Below are 18,138 nucleotides of genomic sequence, written 5' to 3' on the forward strand. Positions count from 1 at the left end.
TTCAAGTACCAATTTTGTATGTTGAAGTATATCTTTTTTTGAATGAAAAAAATGTTTAATTTTTTCTCATTATATGTTTTTTACAACATATTTAAATAAACTTTATACGCGTATATTTTGTTCTCGTTTAATTTAATTAACCAGGTTTATTTTTTTGTATTATATATTCAAATAAATTTTATCTAGAATTAAACTTAATGGTAAATTTACGTGCTACGGTTAGTGGCGACATGTATGATATGCTGAAAGAATTACAATTGATGTAATGTCAAAGTGTGTTTGCCATCTATTTATAATTGTTTATCTATGAGTGTAATTTGTTCGGAGATAACTTCCCACTTCGCATGGTGTCGCATCTCTAAAACTTGATCTATGCTTCAAATGTCAAACTACTAATGTGTTTTGATAGTAACCAATAAATCAATAATTAATGTCAATTTATTAAAAATCATAATCATATTTAAGAAGAAAATTGTTTAAAATACAATATTAAATAGGTCTCGCCATTCTCAGAATTATTTATTGAAAATACGCTGTGAAACTTTCGTAAAATGTCAGAAAAAACAATTATGTCTCTGAATGATCAGGCAATTAAAACAGAGACATCAGAATATTCAATAGAAGAGATCGAAGTTGATAATGGGGATGATATTGATGTTCCTGGTGATATCATTAAGTTGGAACCATATTCAGATAATGAAGGAATGTGTTTGAAAGGGTTTATGAATTCTGAAGTAAAGATTGAAGAAGAAGTCAAACAGGAATTAATTGAGGCACCCACTTATGAATGTGATGGTGAAAAGCCTTCTGTAGGCGATAAAGAATTCAATACAGGATATCTATTATATCAGGATGTTGATATTGAAAAACAGGAACCTTTAAATTTGAATGCATCCGATGATCGAAAACAAAATAAGCCTACACATTCTGAAAAAAGTCTTTATAAATGTGGAATGTGCGATAAGACATTTGCACAACTGAGTGTTCTGAAAAAACACATAATTGTTCATACAGGAGAGCGCCCTTATAAATGTGAAATATGTGACAAAGCATTTGCACGACGGGGTGATATGAAAAATCACCTGCGTATTCATTCCGGAGAATGTCCTTACAAATGTGATAAATGTGACAAAGCCTTCAGTCAATCATGTAATTTAAAAGGACACATGCGAACTCATACTGGAGAACGCCCCTATAAATGCCAGATATGTTCTAAGACATTTGCACATTTGAAAATTATGAAATCGCATGTGCGTACTCATACTGGAGAACGCCCTTACAAATGTGAAATATGTAAGAAAGGCTTTAGTGATTCGAATAATCTAAAGCGGCATATGCGTACTCATGGTTGAGAAGGTGCTTGTTAATGTGAAATATGCATGATTGGTGGTCTATGAAAAGTTACAGGATCTACGAGAGCACTTTGAGGGGACAAATCAATGAATGTGATGAAAATCAATCAAATATTAAACCTTTACACTGCAGATCTTTTGTTTTCTAATCAATCATTAACAAAGTTGCATTCTACAAAATCTTTGAATATCTTATGATTTGATTGTGTCAATAGAACAATGCAATGGTTCTTGTTTGTATACTTTCTTAATTGAAACAATAAAAAACTTCTTGCACTTACATTTAATGTTTCCGGAGCATTTTATGCTTCGTTGCAATTTATCCCTTAAATTATTGCATTTACGTTTCCACTCCAGATCATAGACACATGTGATGAAACAGCAACTCCGAATATATATTATCTATATAAGCATATATGTATTATAAAGAATAATATAAAACTACAACAGATCAATTTACTTATTTCATTATTATATTTTTTCATATGTGCATCTTTTTTGGGAAGGATTATGACATCTAAATTAATGGGGGAATTCTGCCATTACAGAGCTCATAAAATAGCGTGGTCATGGCAACACTCTCTTATGTTTGTTCTTGGTATTAAACATTATAAAATGTCTAACAATTTGCCGTGCGATCAGGTGTATTTTACATATAAACAAGCAAGGAAGATTGTTATGATAACAGAATTTGCGACGATGCAGTTATCATAAGATTATTCTTTGCTTGTTAATATATAAAAGACGCCTGATCGCACAGCAACTAGACTGCTTCACAATTTTTATCGCCATGGTATGTAATGAGCTCTGTTACGGCAGAATTGCCCCATAAGTTGCTAAATGTTCTATTTTTTAACTTTCAGAAGGAGAAGTTTGTTTTCGCAAGAAAATGCGATTTGCTAATTAACTTCTAAGTTATTGTAATCGTCCAAAAATCGAAATTGAAAATTTTTGCATTACTTCACGTTTTGAAGGTTTCTGAACATTTTGGCATACCCCAGAAAAAATGAATGTGTGTGTGCATGTATGAATACAATTTTTTTGTCCAAATTTTCGGACGCACGGATCAACCGGTAGGAAGGTTTGCTGATTAGTTTTTGGAGAAGGCAGGACTAGCCGTTTCGGAGATACGCAGCAAAAAATGCAAAAAATAGAAATCGAGTTTTTGAGAGAACGGAACATCCGATACATTCAATTCGTAATGATGTGGGGAATTGGTGATTGGTTTTTGGCAAAGGCAGGTCCAATCGTTCCGGAGATACGGAGCAACGTGTACAAAAAATGGCTGTTTTTGTGAGAACTAAGCGTCCGATTTGAATGATTCGAAAAGCTTACCGCTTGTGTCGACGATTTTTAATTTAAAAGTCCCAAAGCAATTGTTTCGTCAGCACAAGCTTAGTTATGGATGCTTAGTTCTCTCAAAAACTGCCATTTTTTGCACATTTAGCTCCGTATCTTCGAAATGGCTGGCTGAAACTGCCATTTTTCACACTTATAGCTCATTATCTCTGAATCGAATGGACCTGTTTTTGTCAAAAACTAATCACCACTTCTCTCCATCATTACGAATTAAATGTTTCTTGGATCATTCAAATCGGATGCCCTGTTCTCTCAAAAATTTAATTTTTATTCTCTGCACTCTTTACTCCGCATGTATCTCTGAAACGGCTAGTCCTGCCTTTGCCAAAAACTAATCAGCAAATTATATAACAAATCGGTTGATCCGCGCACCCGAAAACGTGGATGAAAAATTGTGGAGACACAAAAGACATACACACATCCATTTTTTCTGAGGTTTTGGCACACCTTAGTAAAATGGATGTTTGTGTGTGTGTCTATGTATGTTTGGATACAATATTTTTGTCCACGATTTCGGATTCAAATCAACCGACTTGAATGATTGAAAAAACATTCGATTCCTATTGATGAGAAGGCGTGCTGATTAGTTTTTGGTAGAGATAGGGTCAGCCGTTTCGAAGATACAGGGAAAAAAGTGCCAAAAACTGTAATTCAGTTTTTGAGAGAACGGAGTACCCGATTTGAATGATTCAAAAAACATTTTACTTGTATCGACAAAATGAAAAATTGGAGATCATTAGATATATGCTCATAAAATGTTTAAATATGAGTACTAATTTTGTTACAATTTTGTTGGGTTCCGTACCAAGATTGTTAATTTTTGAAGTTTACTTATACGGTTCAAGCAAATTTAAAAATTTTCAGAAAACAAATTTTAACAAGATTTTCAAAAATATACAAAGTTTTATACTTATTCTTATTTATACTTATTTCGAAAATGTATATATTTCGAATGCCTTATTCAAATAGTAAGAAATATAACCTCAGATGGATTTATTCGACACCTCTTGCCAATGTAAACATTCTCAAGTGCTTTGAGCGATAAGATTGTCACTGGATATTTTATGAACGATAAAATATATAGTGATTATAATGATCTATTTGAAAATGTTTAAAACAATTGTAAATTATTAATCATTATTTATTGATTACTGTTTTTTTTCTCGAAAATTTAATTGTGGTACGGAAAGTTCCAGCAATTTGCTTGAAGGCATGATGCCATGCATCAATAGTTTATCTTTTTATGAATTTAAATTTAAAGTGAAAACAGTGAAAACTTTTATCCATTCACAGACGAAAGAAGAGTATCCAATCTATCTCTTCTTTTAACTATGATTCGTTTATGGAAAATAATATTGCACGAGTTTCATGTCGTCTCTCTATGCTGTCGATTGTCAATTTACTCAAGTTTTCATTTTCAGTAACAAATGTAGATATAATTGAATTAATTATCATATTTTAGAAGATTATTGAGTCTATCTATTTTATTCATAGATTACTAAATTGTACGCTGCTATTATTGAATACGCGAAGTGAAAATTTCTAAAAATGTCAGAAGAAAAATCCATGACAATTAAAATGGAACCACTAGAATATTTAGAAGAAGACATTAAATGTGAAATTGAGGTTGAATTTGATAATGGTGATGATATTGTTAAGTCTGAATCGTGTACTGAGGGTGATGAAACGTGTTTAGAAACAGTCCTGAAAACCGAGATAATAATTGAAGAAGAAATCAAACAGGAGGTAATTGAAACGCCCTTTTATGAATGTGACATATGTAATAGATCATTTTCAGAATCGCATTATTTAAAAGAGCACATGGTCGAACACATGAGTAGTCACATCAAAAAAGACTCCCATAAATGCGATCTATGTTCTGAAACATTTGAACACTCGTCAATTTTATCAAAACACATGCTTACCCATGCAAGAGAGCATCATCGTTATACATGTCAAGTATGTAGTAAAACCTTCAAAGGTTCAGGTGCCTTAAAAAGACATATGAGCATCCACACAGGGGAACGCCCTTTCAAATGTGATAGATGTGATAGAGACTTCAGACAACTGGGTACTTTAAAAAAGCATATGATAATTCATACTGGATTACGCCCCTTTGAATGCAAATTATGCAATCGGACATTTACCCAGCAAAGCAGCATGAAAAGGCATATGGTCACTCATTCCGAAGAGCGCCCTTTTAAATGTGAAATATGCAATCAGACATTCAACCTATCATATACTTTGAAACAACACATGCATATCCATACAGGTGAACGCCCTTTTAAATGTGAAATATGTAGTAAAACATTTGCGAAATTGATGGTTTTGAAAAATCATATGCGTATACACAGTGGAGAACGCCCCCATGAATGCAAAATATGCAATAAGACATTCACACAATTACAACATCTGCAAAGGCACATGCTGATTCATTCGGGAGATCGCCCTTATAAATGTGATGTATGCAATAAGAGATTTAATCGATCTGATAAATTGGGGAAGCACATGAAAATTCACAGTCGGAAGCAGAATGAAAATCATTGAAATATTAGTGAGTAGGAATTAATTCTAAATAATTTTGAAAAAAACAATTAAGGTAATATTTTATGGATGTAAAATGTGTAATAAATCATTTTTACTTTCAATTGTGCTTTTTAAAACAACTTATTGTTATTTATGATAATAAATGTACATATCTGCATTTAAAGATTGTTTATAGGATGAATGATCATTGCAAAACCTTAGACCATAAAACTATTGTAAACTAGTGGTTTATGGCATTGTGCCTTACGTTAAATTGCTGAAACTTTCTGTACCGTAATGAAATATTCGAGGATTATTAAATGCTTTCAAATAGATTATTATAAATACTGTAACTTCTATATGTTCACAGAAAAGTGAATAAACAAAACTTAATCAATCAAATTTTAACTGAAGGACATTGTCTAATATTTATAAGAATTATAAACTGAGTTGCAAAGTTGAAGTTACTTATTTGAAGTATATAAGTAAGCTTTAGAACTTTAGTGAGAATTAGAATTAAGATCCAACTTATTTTCGACACTCAAAAAATTTTTTTCTTTCCAAAAACAATTGTTTCAACAAAAGCAGAAAGCTTTTTGAATCATTCAAATCGGATGCTTATTCTCTCAAAAACTACCATTTGTTGCACATTTAGCTTGGTATCTCTTTAGCTGGTAGCTGGTTAGACCTGCCTTTGCAAAAAAAAAAACTGATCACCTCTGGGGTCGTTCAAGTATTACGTAAGCAGATTTATTACAATTATTTACCCCCCCAATCCCCCTTGTTAGCAAAAATAAGCAAAGCTCTTATCCCCCACCTATATATTTAAAATACTACCTATGACGTAATCATCATTTAGACTCCCCTGCCCCCCATGTCACCCAAAATAAGCAAATCAATAACCCCCCCGCCCCCCTATAGTGCTTACGTAATACTTGAACGGCCCCTCTTCTCCCCAACATTACGAATTGAATGTTTTTTGGATCGTTCGAATCGGATACTCCGTATTCTCAAAAACCCGATTTCTATTTTCTGCACTCTTTGCTCCGTATCTCCGTAACGGATGGACTTGCCTTTGCCAAACTATCTAATCAGTACATCTTCCTATCAATAGAAATCGAATGTTTTTTGAACCATTCAAATCGGTTGATCCGTGCGCTCGAAAACGTGGACGGAAAAATGCGAACATACAAAACACTCACACACAAACACAGAAATTCATTTTTTTAGGTACGCCAAAATGTTCAGAAACCTCTGAAACGTGAAGATAAGCAAAAACTTTCATTTTCGATTTTCGGCTCATTACTATAACTTACTAAAAAAAGGCTGATTGTATTGCATTTTTTCATGGACTTGTAGTAAGCGAGTCTAAAGAAGTTTTACTTCAAAATATTTCATGAGTGTTTTATGGCGTGTAGGGTGTCGATTAAAAGCTCTTTTTAAGTAGAATATGATTGTATATATAAAATTATAAATAAATGTTATGATAATTATTACTATATTTTAGGAATATTAAAATGTTTCGAGTTTAAGTAGTTTTGTATAAAATACCAAAATTAAAATAGAATTTGTTAAAATTATACACTTGCATTGCATTTTTTATGGATTTGTAGTAAGCGAGTCTAAAGATGCTTCACTTCAAAAAACTTAATATCAATGTTTTATAAGAATCCTGAATTGTGAATTTCTCGATACTTGTAAATGAAATATTATTGATCTTGAGGACAAATTTGAATTGGAAATGCTAAATGCTAGAGTGCTATGCCTGGAGCATAGCTCTGTACAGGAGAAGTGGTGTTTAATTTTTGGCAAAGGCAGGCCCAACCATTTTGGAGATACCGAGCTAAATATGCAAACAATTGCAGTTTTTGAGAGAACTAAGCATTCGATTTAAATGATTCAAAAACTTTTTGCAATCAATTTCCTTTGGAAAAAAAATATTAAAAAAAAAAATTGTGTATTGAAAATAACTCGGATTTTAATTTTAATTACACACTAAATAAAAATTATTTCGTTAAAATACCGAATATTTGGCAGGTTTTTAACTGCTAAATTCGTTCGTATAGTCCAGTCATTATAGTAAGTTCACCTCAGAATTCAAGATACCTAGCTGTAAGTCTGTAAATACTGTATATTGACACCTTAAAAGTTGTCTCAAAACCTACATATGGTAGGGTGTATGGGGTGTACGTACCATATGTAGCTTTTGAGACAACTTTTAGAGTGTCAATATACAGTATTTACAGCATTACAGCTGAATATCTCGAATTCCGAGATTCTTATTTAATTTTAGCTTAAATGATTGGACTAGTATTAAAGTAATTACTATTTGCAGTAGTTATATTACTAACGTACTACATGTATATTCAATTTTTATGTCTAGGTTTGCAATTACTATTCGGTCACTCTTTCTTATTTGGAAAATTTGATATCATTTATACTATTCGGCCGAATACCGAATACTTAAATAACATATGTGCTAGGGGGAAAAATCAAAAAGCGATTCTTTACATATATATAAATGTATTTCTAATTATTTCTTTCATAAACATTTATTGTTTTCTTTTTAAAACAGAATATTATTTCTTATATGTTATAACTGACCAAAAATATTATTTGTATTTTTTGCAATGAAGAGCCTATGATATCTCTTTATTTAAACATGCTTAGATTGAATATAATGAATGACTTTATTGAATATAAATACAACACATGCATGTAATCATTGAATGATTCCTTACAAATAACATAAATTTATAACAAAAACGTGTCCTTTGAATATTGAGTAAAGTGTTCTTCACGTATTCGTTTATAATCTCAAAAAGCGATAAACTTTAAACTATTATATATTCAAAGTACAATAGTGAATTTATTACATAATTCTTCATATCATATTATGTAAATCTAAAGCCTTCAAAATATACAGATCCATCGCAAGCTCTTTATTGCGTAAAAGATAAAACACACACACAATATTTTCTCCGAATTTTTTATTTTTGCCCGAATATTAAGTTACTATTCAGCATATTCGGCCGAATACCGAATGGTAACCAAATATTCAGTGCAAGCCTACTTATTAACATTTCTTGACGTTTTGAAGGTTTCTGAACATTTTGGCATACCTAAGAAAAAATGGATATGTTCGTGTGTGTGTATGTATGTATGGATACAATTTTTCGTCCACGTTTCCGGGCGTACGGATCAACCGATTTGAATGGTTCAAAAAACATTCGATTCCTATTGATAGGGAGATGTGCTGATTAGTTTTTGGCAAAGGCAGGTCCAGCCGTTACGGAGATACGGAGCAAAGAGTGCAGAAAATACAAATCGAGTTTTTCAGTGAGCGGAGCATCCGATTTGAATGATCTAAAAAACATTCAATTAGTAATGATTGGGAGAAGTGATTATTAGTTTTTGGCAATGGCAGGCCCAGCCATTTCGAAGATACAGAGCTAAATGTGCAAAAAATGGCAGTTTTTGAGAGAACTAAGCGTCCAATTTAAATAATTCAAAGAACTTTCAGCTTGTTTTAACAAAGTAATTGATTTTGGAAAAAAAAAATTGTATCATTCTTTTTATATTTTTTAACTTCCCGTAGGGTAAGTTATTGTAATCGAAAATTTTTACATTTCTCGACGTTCTCAGAAAAAATGGATGTGTGTGTGTGTATGTATGTATGGATACAAATTTCCAGTCACATTTTCGGGCGCACGGATCAACCGATTTGAATGGTTCAAAAAACATTCGATTCCTATTGATAGGGAGATGTGCTGATTAGTTTTTGGAAAAGGCAGGTCCAGCCATTACGGAGATACGGAGCAAAGAGTGCAGAAAATGCAAATCGAGTTTTTCAGTGAACGGAACATCCGATTTGAATGATCTAAAAAAACATTCATTTAGTAATGATTGGGAGAAGTGATTATCAGGTTTTGGCAATGACAGGTCCAGCCATTTCGAAGATACAGAGCTAAATGTGCAAAAAATGGCAGTTTTTGAGAGAACTGAGTGTCCAATTTCAATGATTCAAAGAACTTTCAACTTGTTTTAACAAAGTAATTGATTTTGGAAAAAAAAATTATATCATTCTTTTTATAATTTTTTTTTTTTTGTATATCGAAAATAATGATCTAAAAAACATTCAATTAGTAATGATTGGGAGAAGTGATTGTTAGTTTTTGGCAATGGCAGGCCCAGCCATTTCGAAGATACAGAGCTAAATGTGCAAAAATTGGCAGTTTTTGAGAGAACTAAGCGACCAATTTAAATGATTCAAAGAACTTTCAGCTTGTTTTAACAAAGTAATTGATTTTGGGGAAAAAAAAATTGTATCATTCTTTTTATATTTTTTTTTTTTTTAGTTTTTTTTGTATATCGAAGATAATTCAGATTTTATTTTTAATTCTGACTAAAGTTCTAATATACTTTAAACAAATAATTTTAACTTTGCAATTCAGTTTATATAATTCTTATAAATATTACACAATGTTACAATATTTATAATAATCTGTTTGAAAACATTCAGCATTCCTCGAACATTTCATTACGGTACGGGAAGTTCCAGCAATTTGCCTTAAGGCACGATGCCATACACCCCACTAGTTTCATTTTCCACATTAGTGCACATACATCAATGAATACGAATGTGTTTTTCAGATGGCGTAATAGTGTGAATGCTTTATTACATATTTTGCATTCATAGGGACGTACTCCACTGTGAATGAGCATGTGCGTTTTCAAAGCATTTGATCTCTTGAATCTTTTACTGCATATTTCACATTTAAAACGGTGCTCAGCTGTATAGATACATACGTGGCGTCTTAAAGTAGATGCTTGGCTGAATGTCCGATTACATATTTCACATTTAAAAGGGCTCTCTCCCGAATGAGTGACCATGTGCCTTTTCAGACTGCTTGCCTGTGTGAATGCCTGATTGCATATTTCGCATTTGTGTCGGCGTTCTCCTGTGTGGATAAGCATGTGTGTACTTAAATGGTATTTTTGGTTAAATGTTTTATTGCATATTTCACATTCAAAAGGACGCTCTTTAGTGTGAATGAGCATGTGCTGTTTCAGACTGCTCGTCTGAGTGAAAGCTTTATTGCATATTCCACATGTGTGAGGGCTTTTTCCGGTATGAAGAATCATGTGTTTTGCTAAAATTGTCGGTTGTCTGAATGTTTTAAAGCATATATCGCATTTGTGGGGGTTTTTGTTGCTATGACTACTCATATGTTCGACCATATGCTCTTTTAAATAATACGATTCTGAAAATGATCTATTACATATGTCACATTCATAAGAGGGTGTCTGAATTAACTTCTGTTGGACTTCTTTCTCTATCGTTACTTCTTCGGACTTCATGAATCTTTCTAAACTCGTTTTGTCGTCTTCAGAACATGATTCAGGCTTAACAAAATCATCAGCATTATCAAATTCATCCTTAATCTCTTCTATTGTATATTCTAGTGGTTCAATTTTAATTTCCTGAACATTCATAGACATAATTGTTTCTTCAGACATTTTTAGATAATTGCACCATGGATATTCAATAAGTACTGGCCAAAATGGTTACGTGCTATTTAATAATGTATTTTAATTAACGTCCTTCATAAATATGATATTAAACTTATTTATATTTATATTTATTGTTGGAAATCTAATTGAAAGTATTTAGTTTTTTGACATTTCAAGCATAGAGTATGTTATTATGAAGATGAGACACTTACCTAGTTTCCAAATTCAGAACAATTCTCTATGCTTCAACCTTCGTCTGGCAACATGAACCACCAAACGACAAACCGACTTTTGCAAATTTAAAGAACAAATGTTTTTATTATCAATTCTGGAATAAATATTAAGTTTTCGTGAAAACTTCCGGTTTGCTAATTTTGTTTTCTTGGCGTTACAAGTCGTTCTGAGTCGAATGGGACCACATTTCGAAAAAGTAGTAAAGTAAAAAGTGTGTGTGCACGCGAGCTAATTTAAATTTAACTAGTTGGTATTGGTATTTTGCCTTGAGGCAAGTTACATGAACATCCCGATATGTGTAAATAATCGACTCAATCAATAAAAAATAAATTAATTTATGAGTGATTAAAAGTATTCCGAGTGGATTTATTACACATATTTGAAAACGAACGAACACTAAGTAGAGTATTTTCTAAAAGTATTCTAAGTGGAGTATTTTCTAAAAGCAAATTTTCAAAAATCAACAATTTTTGTAATTGAACCAGTTTCCGTAGGACTTTAATGGTTTAGAATGTTCATTAAGATCAAGTACTCTACCGTTATACCAAGTAAATCGTCTAATTTATATTTTAACAAACGTCAAAAAAACTATATATACTATACTACTATATAACTATAGTATACTCATTTTCTCAAACTTTGATGAATTTTTAAATTTAAATTACTTGTCGTAAGACCGTAATGTTTCAGCAAGTTCTATAAGATCATGATATATATATAAAAAAAAAAAACTCCATGAAAATCGGCTTAATTTTTTTTCAACAGTTAATTACAAGAAAACGGCTCGGTAGATTTTCACCTAAAACTAATCAGTACCATCCCGAACTAATATCTTTCGAACAGTTTTCGATTTTTTAAAATCGGTTCGGTAGTATAAGCTTAAATGTGGACGAAAAGTTTAACACTTCTTTCGAAATTACAAAGAAATGGCTTGGCAGATCACCGCACAAAACTGACAAACGATGGTCCTCATTGAGATACATCAAATGGCTTTTAAATTTTTGAAATCGGTTCAGGCGTTTTTGAGAAAACGTCGATAAAAGGTCTAATTTTGACAAATGCCAGAAAAACGATATTAATTTTTGCAAACTTTGAAGAATTTTAAAAATTAAACGACTTGCCGTAGGGCCGTAATATTTGGACTATAATTCTATGGTATCTACCGTCAAAAAAAAATCATAAAAATCGCTGAAAAATTTTTTTTAACACTTTATTACAAGAAAACGGCCCGGCCGATCTTTACCAAAAACTAATCAGCACGATTCCCAACCAATATCTTTCGAACAATTTTTGAATTTTCAAAATCAATTGAGAATTGCGGGCTGAAACATGCACGAAAATTTTTTCACTTTTCTGCGATTTACAAAGAAGCGGCCCGGCTGATCGTCGCACAAGACTGAGGAACGCTAGTCCTCATCGAGATACATCGAATGGCTTTTAAATTTTTGAAATCGATCCAGCCGTTTTTGAGAAAACGTCGATTTACGGCAAAAAATCTGTTCACACACACACACACACATACACATACTTTTTCCAAATTTGGTCTGATTCGATTCAGAATGGCTTGGAACGTCGAGAAAACATAAACTTCTCCTTCGGGAAGTTAAAAATTTAAAATCCATTCAATGTACCTCGAAGTAGCAGAAAAGTGAGATTTTTTTCGTCCACGTTTTAGCCCGCAAATCGGAATCGATTTTGTAAATTCAAATATTTTGAAAGATATTATTTGGGCCGATCCGTTTCTTCTGTTGAAAAACTTTTGTTCTGTCTTCTGATGAACCTTTTTATGTTGATAGATACCATACCATGATAGGCCCTATAGTACATCGTCGTTCAATTTTAAAAATTTATCAATATTTGAAAAAATATAATAGTTCAGATTTGTGGCAAAAGTCGCTTCTGTGATGTGATAAGTCTTTGAATGAATAATTTGAATTACAGAAATTCAAAAGCCGTTTTAATAAATTTGTAAAGAAAGAGCCGCGACTAGATTTGCGAGAAAATCGGCCAAGCCATTAGAAATTTGAAATGGCTTTGGAATTAGCGAAAAAGTACGTGAGCAGTCTACAAAACTTCTTTAGTTGAGTAAAAAATTTTACCATCATTTTAAATCATTAAACTAGTTGCCTTAAGGCAAAATGCTGGAACTTCCCGTACGGTAACGAAATGTTCGAGAAATAACATTTTCAAATAGATTATTATAAGTACTGTAACTTTATTCATTATTTGTATTTTATAGACACAATATAAGAGCTTATGAATTGGACAACGACGTTTATATAAGTTTCTATGAAAAGTATATGAACAAAACTAAATAAATCAGATTTAAAATAAAGGGCATTGTTCAATATTTATAAGAATCACATAAACTGAAATGCAAAATTAAAATTACTTTTTTAAACTATCAAAGTGAGCTTTAGAACTTCAGCCAAAATTAGAATTATTTTCGATATTAAAAAAAAAAATTTTGCGGATTAAAAAAAACTATAGTGGTGTATGGCATCATGGCATCGTACCTTAGGGCAAATTGCTAGTACTTTCCGTACCATATTGAAATATATGAGGAATAGAAAATGTTTTTAAATAGATTATTATAAATGTAACTTTCATTATTTTCGTTTTATAAAAAGTAAATAAATAAAACTAAACAATTAAATTTAAAATGAAGGACATTGTCCTAAATTTATAAGAGTTATATAAACTGAACTAAAAGTGAGCTTTAGAACAAGCCAGAATTACAATTAAAATCCGAATTATTTTTTGATTTTTAAAAACAAGATTACAAAAAAAATTTGAGAATGAATTGCTTTCCTCAAAAGCAATCGTTTCGTCAGCACAAGCAGTTCTTTGAATCATTCAAATCAGACGCTTAGTTCTCTCAAAAACTGCAATTTTTTGCACATTTAGCTCTGTATCTTCGAAATGCCTGGACCTGCCTTTGCCAAAAAACTAATCACCTCTTCTCCCAATCATTACAAATTGAATGTTTTTTAGATCATTCAAATCGGATACTCAGTTCTCTCAAACACTCGATTTGTACTTTCTGCACTCGTATCTCTGTATCGGCTAGATCTGCCTTTGCCAAAAACTAATCAGCACATCTCCCTATCAATAGGAATCGAATGTTTTCTGAATCATTTAAATCGGTTGATCCGTGCATCCGAAAACTTGGACGAACTAGTGGGGCGCATGGCATCGTGCCGTAAGGCAAATTGCTGGAACTTCTCGTACCAAAAATTATTTTATTTTACAAAGATTAACATTTTTGAAAAAAAAATACTCTGAAAAAATTAGATTTTTGAGAAACTGTAAATTTTTGACAAAAATTTACTTTTATTTGAAGAAAAATTTATTTTTAAATATTTTGGAAATTCTGAACTTTTTTTTAAAGCAATCGTACTGCTTTAACTGCATAGAGACGAAATATCGAAGCGCGTAAGCGCCGCGTCGGTGTCTAACGGATAAACATTGGTACGAAACCCATAGGAATGTAAACAAAATTTATACTTATTGTCAAAATCTTTATCAAATATCTGATAATTTGATGTGCATATGTCTAATGTTCACTTTTGACCACCAAATGGCTCATTTTTTTACTTTTTCCTCTGTATCTCCGAAGTCATTGCGCCTTCCTTTTCAAAAATTTAAACAGTTTTTCATTTAGTCAATACAAATAAAATGTTTTTTGAATTATTCAAATCAGACGCTCCGTTCTCTTAAAAACTGAGTTACCGTTTTTGGCACTTTTTGCCCCATATTTCCGGAACGGCTAGACCTGCCTTTGTCAAAAAACTAATCAGCACGTCTTCTTATCAATACGAATCGAATGTTTTTTGAATTATTCAAATCGCTTCATCCGTGTTCCCGAAATTGTTGACGAAAATTTGTATCCCACACACATCACGCACACACACACATACATCAATTTTTTCTAAGGTATGCCAAAATGTTCAGAAGGTTTTGAAACGTAAAGATATATAAAAATTTTCATTTTCGATTTTTTTTGCGATTACTATAACTTACCCTACGGGGAAGTTAAAAAATGTGGACACGCACACATCCATTCTGAGGTATGCCAAAATGTTCAGAAACCTTCAAAACGTCGAGAAATACAAAAATTTTCATTTTCGATTTTCGGCCCATTACTATAACTACTCTACGGAAAGTTAATAAATATCAATATCAAAATAAGTATCTACATCATATTATCAGATACATTAATACCATAGCAAATAATTAATTACAATATATGCGATGTAATCCTATTGAACGAAAACAATTACATTATTGTGTTAGTTTTATATCTCCATTTATATTACAAACACGTAATCTAATATACATAATATAATACAATACAAACAAACAAAAAATAATATAATACAAACATGTAATCCTAGTTTTTTCAAGTATTATTACATATATGTTGTTTTAAATGATACAAATATCTGAAGTCTTTGTTACATATTTCGCATTTGTAAGGACACTCTCCTGTATGAATACGCATATGCTTTTTCATATTAGACAACCATGCAAATATCTTATGACAGAATTGGCATTTATAGGGGCGAACTCCAGAATGAATTCGCATATGATCTCTTAAATTATACAATTGACTGAAGTCTCTCTCACAAACATCACATTTGAAAGGGCGTTCTCCTGTATGAATAAGCATATGCTTGCTCAAACCACTCGGTCGGTGGAATTTCCTATTGCAAATTATACACTCATGAAAACCGTTTCCAGTATGGGTCATTTCATGCCGCTTTAATTCGTTTGATTGACGAAAGTCTTGGTTACACATTTCACATTTGTAAGGGCGTTCTCCAGTATGAATGTGCATGTGCACCTTCATATTATACAAATATCCAAATGTCTTATTGCAGATTATGCATTTGTAAATAGGTTCTCCTGTATGAATACGCATGTGGGTTTTTATATCACTCAGTTGTGCAAATGTCTCATTGCATACTCCACATTTATGAGAATCCTCCCCAGGATGAGTGAGCATATGAAGCCTTAATTTAGTTGGTTTTTGGAATGCTTTATTACATACTCCGCATTGGTAAGGTCGTTCCTCTGTATTCATATGGATTTTCAAAGCACCCAATGTGGTAAAAGACTTATTGCAAGCTCCACAGTTAGGAACAGGCTTAAGCTTTTTTCTAGAATGAGTAAGCATATGTCTCTTTAAAACAGATATGTGAATGAAGTCTTTGTTACAATCTTTACATTTGTAAGGTCTTCCTCCAGTATGAATATGCATATGCTTTTTCAGAATACTTGATGATGTGAAAACCATCTTGCATGTTCCGCATTGATGAAGACGCTTTCCATTTTGTTTTAGATTAATCAATTCAATACTAGGTTGTACTACAGTAGCAGGAATTATGAAGTACTGAACTAAAAGAGACTCAACATCTTGTTCCCTTCCATCTGCTATTGTCACTTCGGAATTCGTGAATCTTTCCAACGATTCAGAAGATTGTGTCTCGATTACCTCCTGTTTGACTTCTTCCTCAATTGATACTTCAGAATTCATAAATCTTCCTAAACACGTTTCATCATCCTCAGTACACGTTTCAGACTTAACAATATCATCAACATTATCGAATTCATCCTCAATTTCATATTTAATGTCTTCTTCTAAATATTCCGGCGGTTCCATTTTTATTTCCTGATCATCCTCCATGTACATCATAGTTTCTTCATTCATTTTTTAATATTTTCACTGCTTTTATTTAGTAAGTCTTCACGAAAACGATTGCGTACTATTTAATCGTGATTTAATAATAAATATATAATATTTTAATCATTAAATAGGATAATTTAACTATATTTATATTTATTGCGGGAAATCTAAGAAGTCGTATACAGTTGTTTGACATTTCAAGCATAGAGCATATTATTATGAAGACGAGACACTTATCTTGTTTTCAAATTCATAATAATTCTCTATGCTTAGGCCTTCGTCTGCCAACACTACACGACAAACTTTAGCGCATAGATAAATAGATAAATAAGAATTTAGCGAATTTAAAGAGTAAATGTTTTTAACAATACTGGAATGAATATTAACTCCCCAAAGAAGAAGTTTGTTTTCGCGAAAAATTCCGATTTGTTTTCTCGATATTTCAAGTCACATGTGATACTGAATCCAAGGAAACCAAATTTGTAAAAAGTATGTGTGTGTGAGTATTATTATAAATATAAACAAATTTAGAAAAAGTATATGCGTATAGAATGATTATTAGTTAAGAAATTATTGTTAGATATTAGGCAAAGTTTTTTTAGACTGTGCTTAAAATGTTATGTTTTTTTTTTAAATTGATTTTTATGTTTTAAATTTTTAATAGTTTTCTTTAAAATATAAAATCATATAATGTTTACTTATATTCTAAATATTGTTTAGGCAAGTTAATTACATTTTTCTTACTAATAATTTAACAAAATACTTTATTGTTTATGTTCAAACCTTAGGTGAATTAATTTGTCAAATCTAGTTCATATGTGCACTCTCCAATCTAATGTTTAATCTAAGATCAACTTGCTAAATATTCCATATCCAATGCCAAACAAATGAATTTTTGACACATGGAACAAAATTCTAAATCATTTTTAATAGGTAGAAATTATTTTTGTATTGTTAATAATTTAGTGAAGTAAACCAAAATGCGACATGCATAAGTTTAAAAAATAATGTTTATGCAATGTTTGTAGAATTTATGTTAAAAGTTTATGTGAATAATACAACAGTTTATGCAAAAGGATAAAAACAGACAGACTTATTATATATTCTTTAACTAGTCACATGCATTACAAATATTATTAACAATCACTTGTTTTACATAAAAACAAAAGAGAAACATATATACATAAACATAGTAGACACAGAGCGTTTAGTATCAAACTTAAACAATTTTGAACTTATTGCGTTATTTATTAAACTGAATTATATAATATCATTTGCCAATTGCCATACTGTATCTTATATTATTTTAATTTCTGGAACATCTCAGCTGCTTTTCGGCAATAATAATGTAGACCTTACATTTTTCTTGTATATTGGGTTTGTTCGATGTGCAGTCGCCGACAGTACACAACCGTCAGACGCATGCGCAGATCGTTTTGACCGTTCGATGTGTCCAAACTGAAT

At 31.6% G+C, this 18,138-nt stretch overlaps 3 protein-coding genes across 3 annotated transcripts; 1 reads left to right on the forward strand and 2 right to left on the reverse strand.

Moving 5' to 3' along the window:
- The first annotated feature begins 503 nt into the window (after nucleotides 1–503).
- LOC113391323 (zinc finger protein 708-like) lies at nucleotides 504–5,258 on the forward strand. Its single transcript, XM_026627268.1, has 2 exons — nucleotides 504–1,347; nucleotides 4,267–5,258. The coding sequence occupies exons 1-2, from the start codon at nucleotides 552–554 to the stop codon at nucleotides 5,256–5,258; spliced, it is 1,788 nt and encodes a 595-aa protein (XP_026483053.1). The 5' UTR covers nucleotides 504–551.
- A 4,880-nt stretch (nucleotides 5,259–10,138) lies between these two features.
- Nucleotides 10,139–10,757, reverse strand: LOC113391325 (zinc finger protein 79-like). The gene is made up of 2 exons (XM_026627269.1): nucleotides 10,265–10,757; nucleotides 10,139–10,221 (listed from the first exon to the last, which is right to left on the reverse strand). The coding sequence occupies exons 1-2, from the start codon at nucleotides 10,755–10,757 to the stop codon at nucleotides 10,139–10,141; spliced, it is 576 nt and encodes a 191-aa protein (XP_026483054.1).
- A 4,630-nt stretch (nucleotides 10,758–15,387) lies between these two features.
- Nucleotides 15,388–16,781, reverse strand: LOC113391326 (zinc finger protein 664-like). Its single transcript, XM_026627270.1, has one exon. It carries the CDS (start codon nucleotides 16,696–16,698, stop codon nucleotides 15,388–15,390), a length of 1,311 nt encoding a protein of 436 aa, XP_026483055.1. The 5' UTR covers nucleotides 16,699–16,781.
- Nucleotides 16,782–18,138: the final 1,357 nt, after the last annotated feature.

Source organism: Ctenocephalides felis, unplaced genomic scaffold (genome assembly GCF_003426905.1).
Source record: "Ctenocephalides felis isolate EL2017-DRISC unplaced genomic scaffold, ASM342690v1 CF-g0.4_SCAFFOLD_00845, whole genome shotgun sequence".
Classification (NCBI taxonomy): Eukaryota; Metazoa; Arthropoda; class Insecta; order Siphonaptera; family Pulicidae; genus Ctenocephalides; species Ctenocephalides felis.

Excerpts from the sequence above, each read along its gene's own strand:
- LOC113391323 (XM_026627268.1), top strand. The coding sequence starts at position 552 with ATGTCAGAAAAAACAATTATGTCTCTGAATGATCAGGCAATTAAAACA. Across the intron at positions 1,348-4,266 it reads GCGGCATATGCGTACTCATG|AAGAAAAATCCATGACAATT; the intron begins GTTGAGAAGGTG and ends TAAAAATGTCAG.
- LOC113391325 (XM_026627269.1), bottom strand. The coding sequence starts at position 10,757 with ATGTCTGAAGAAACAATTATGTCTATGAATGTTCAGGAAATTAAAATT. Across the intron at positions 10,222-10,264 it reads TAAAGAGCGTCCTTTTGAAT|TACACACATGCTTATCCACA; the intron begins GTGAAATATGCA and ends ATACCATTTAAG.
- LOC113391326 (XM_026627270.1), bottom strand. The coding sequence starts at position 16,698 with ATGAATGAAGAAACTATGATGTACATGGAGGATGATCAGGAAATAAAA.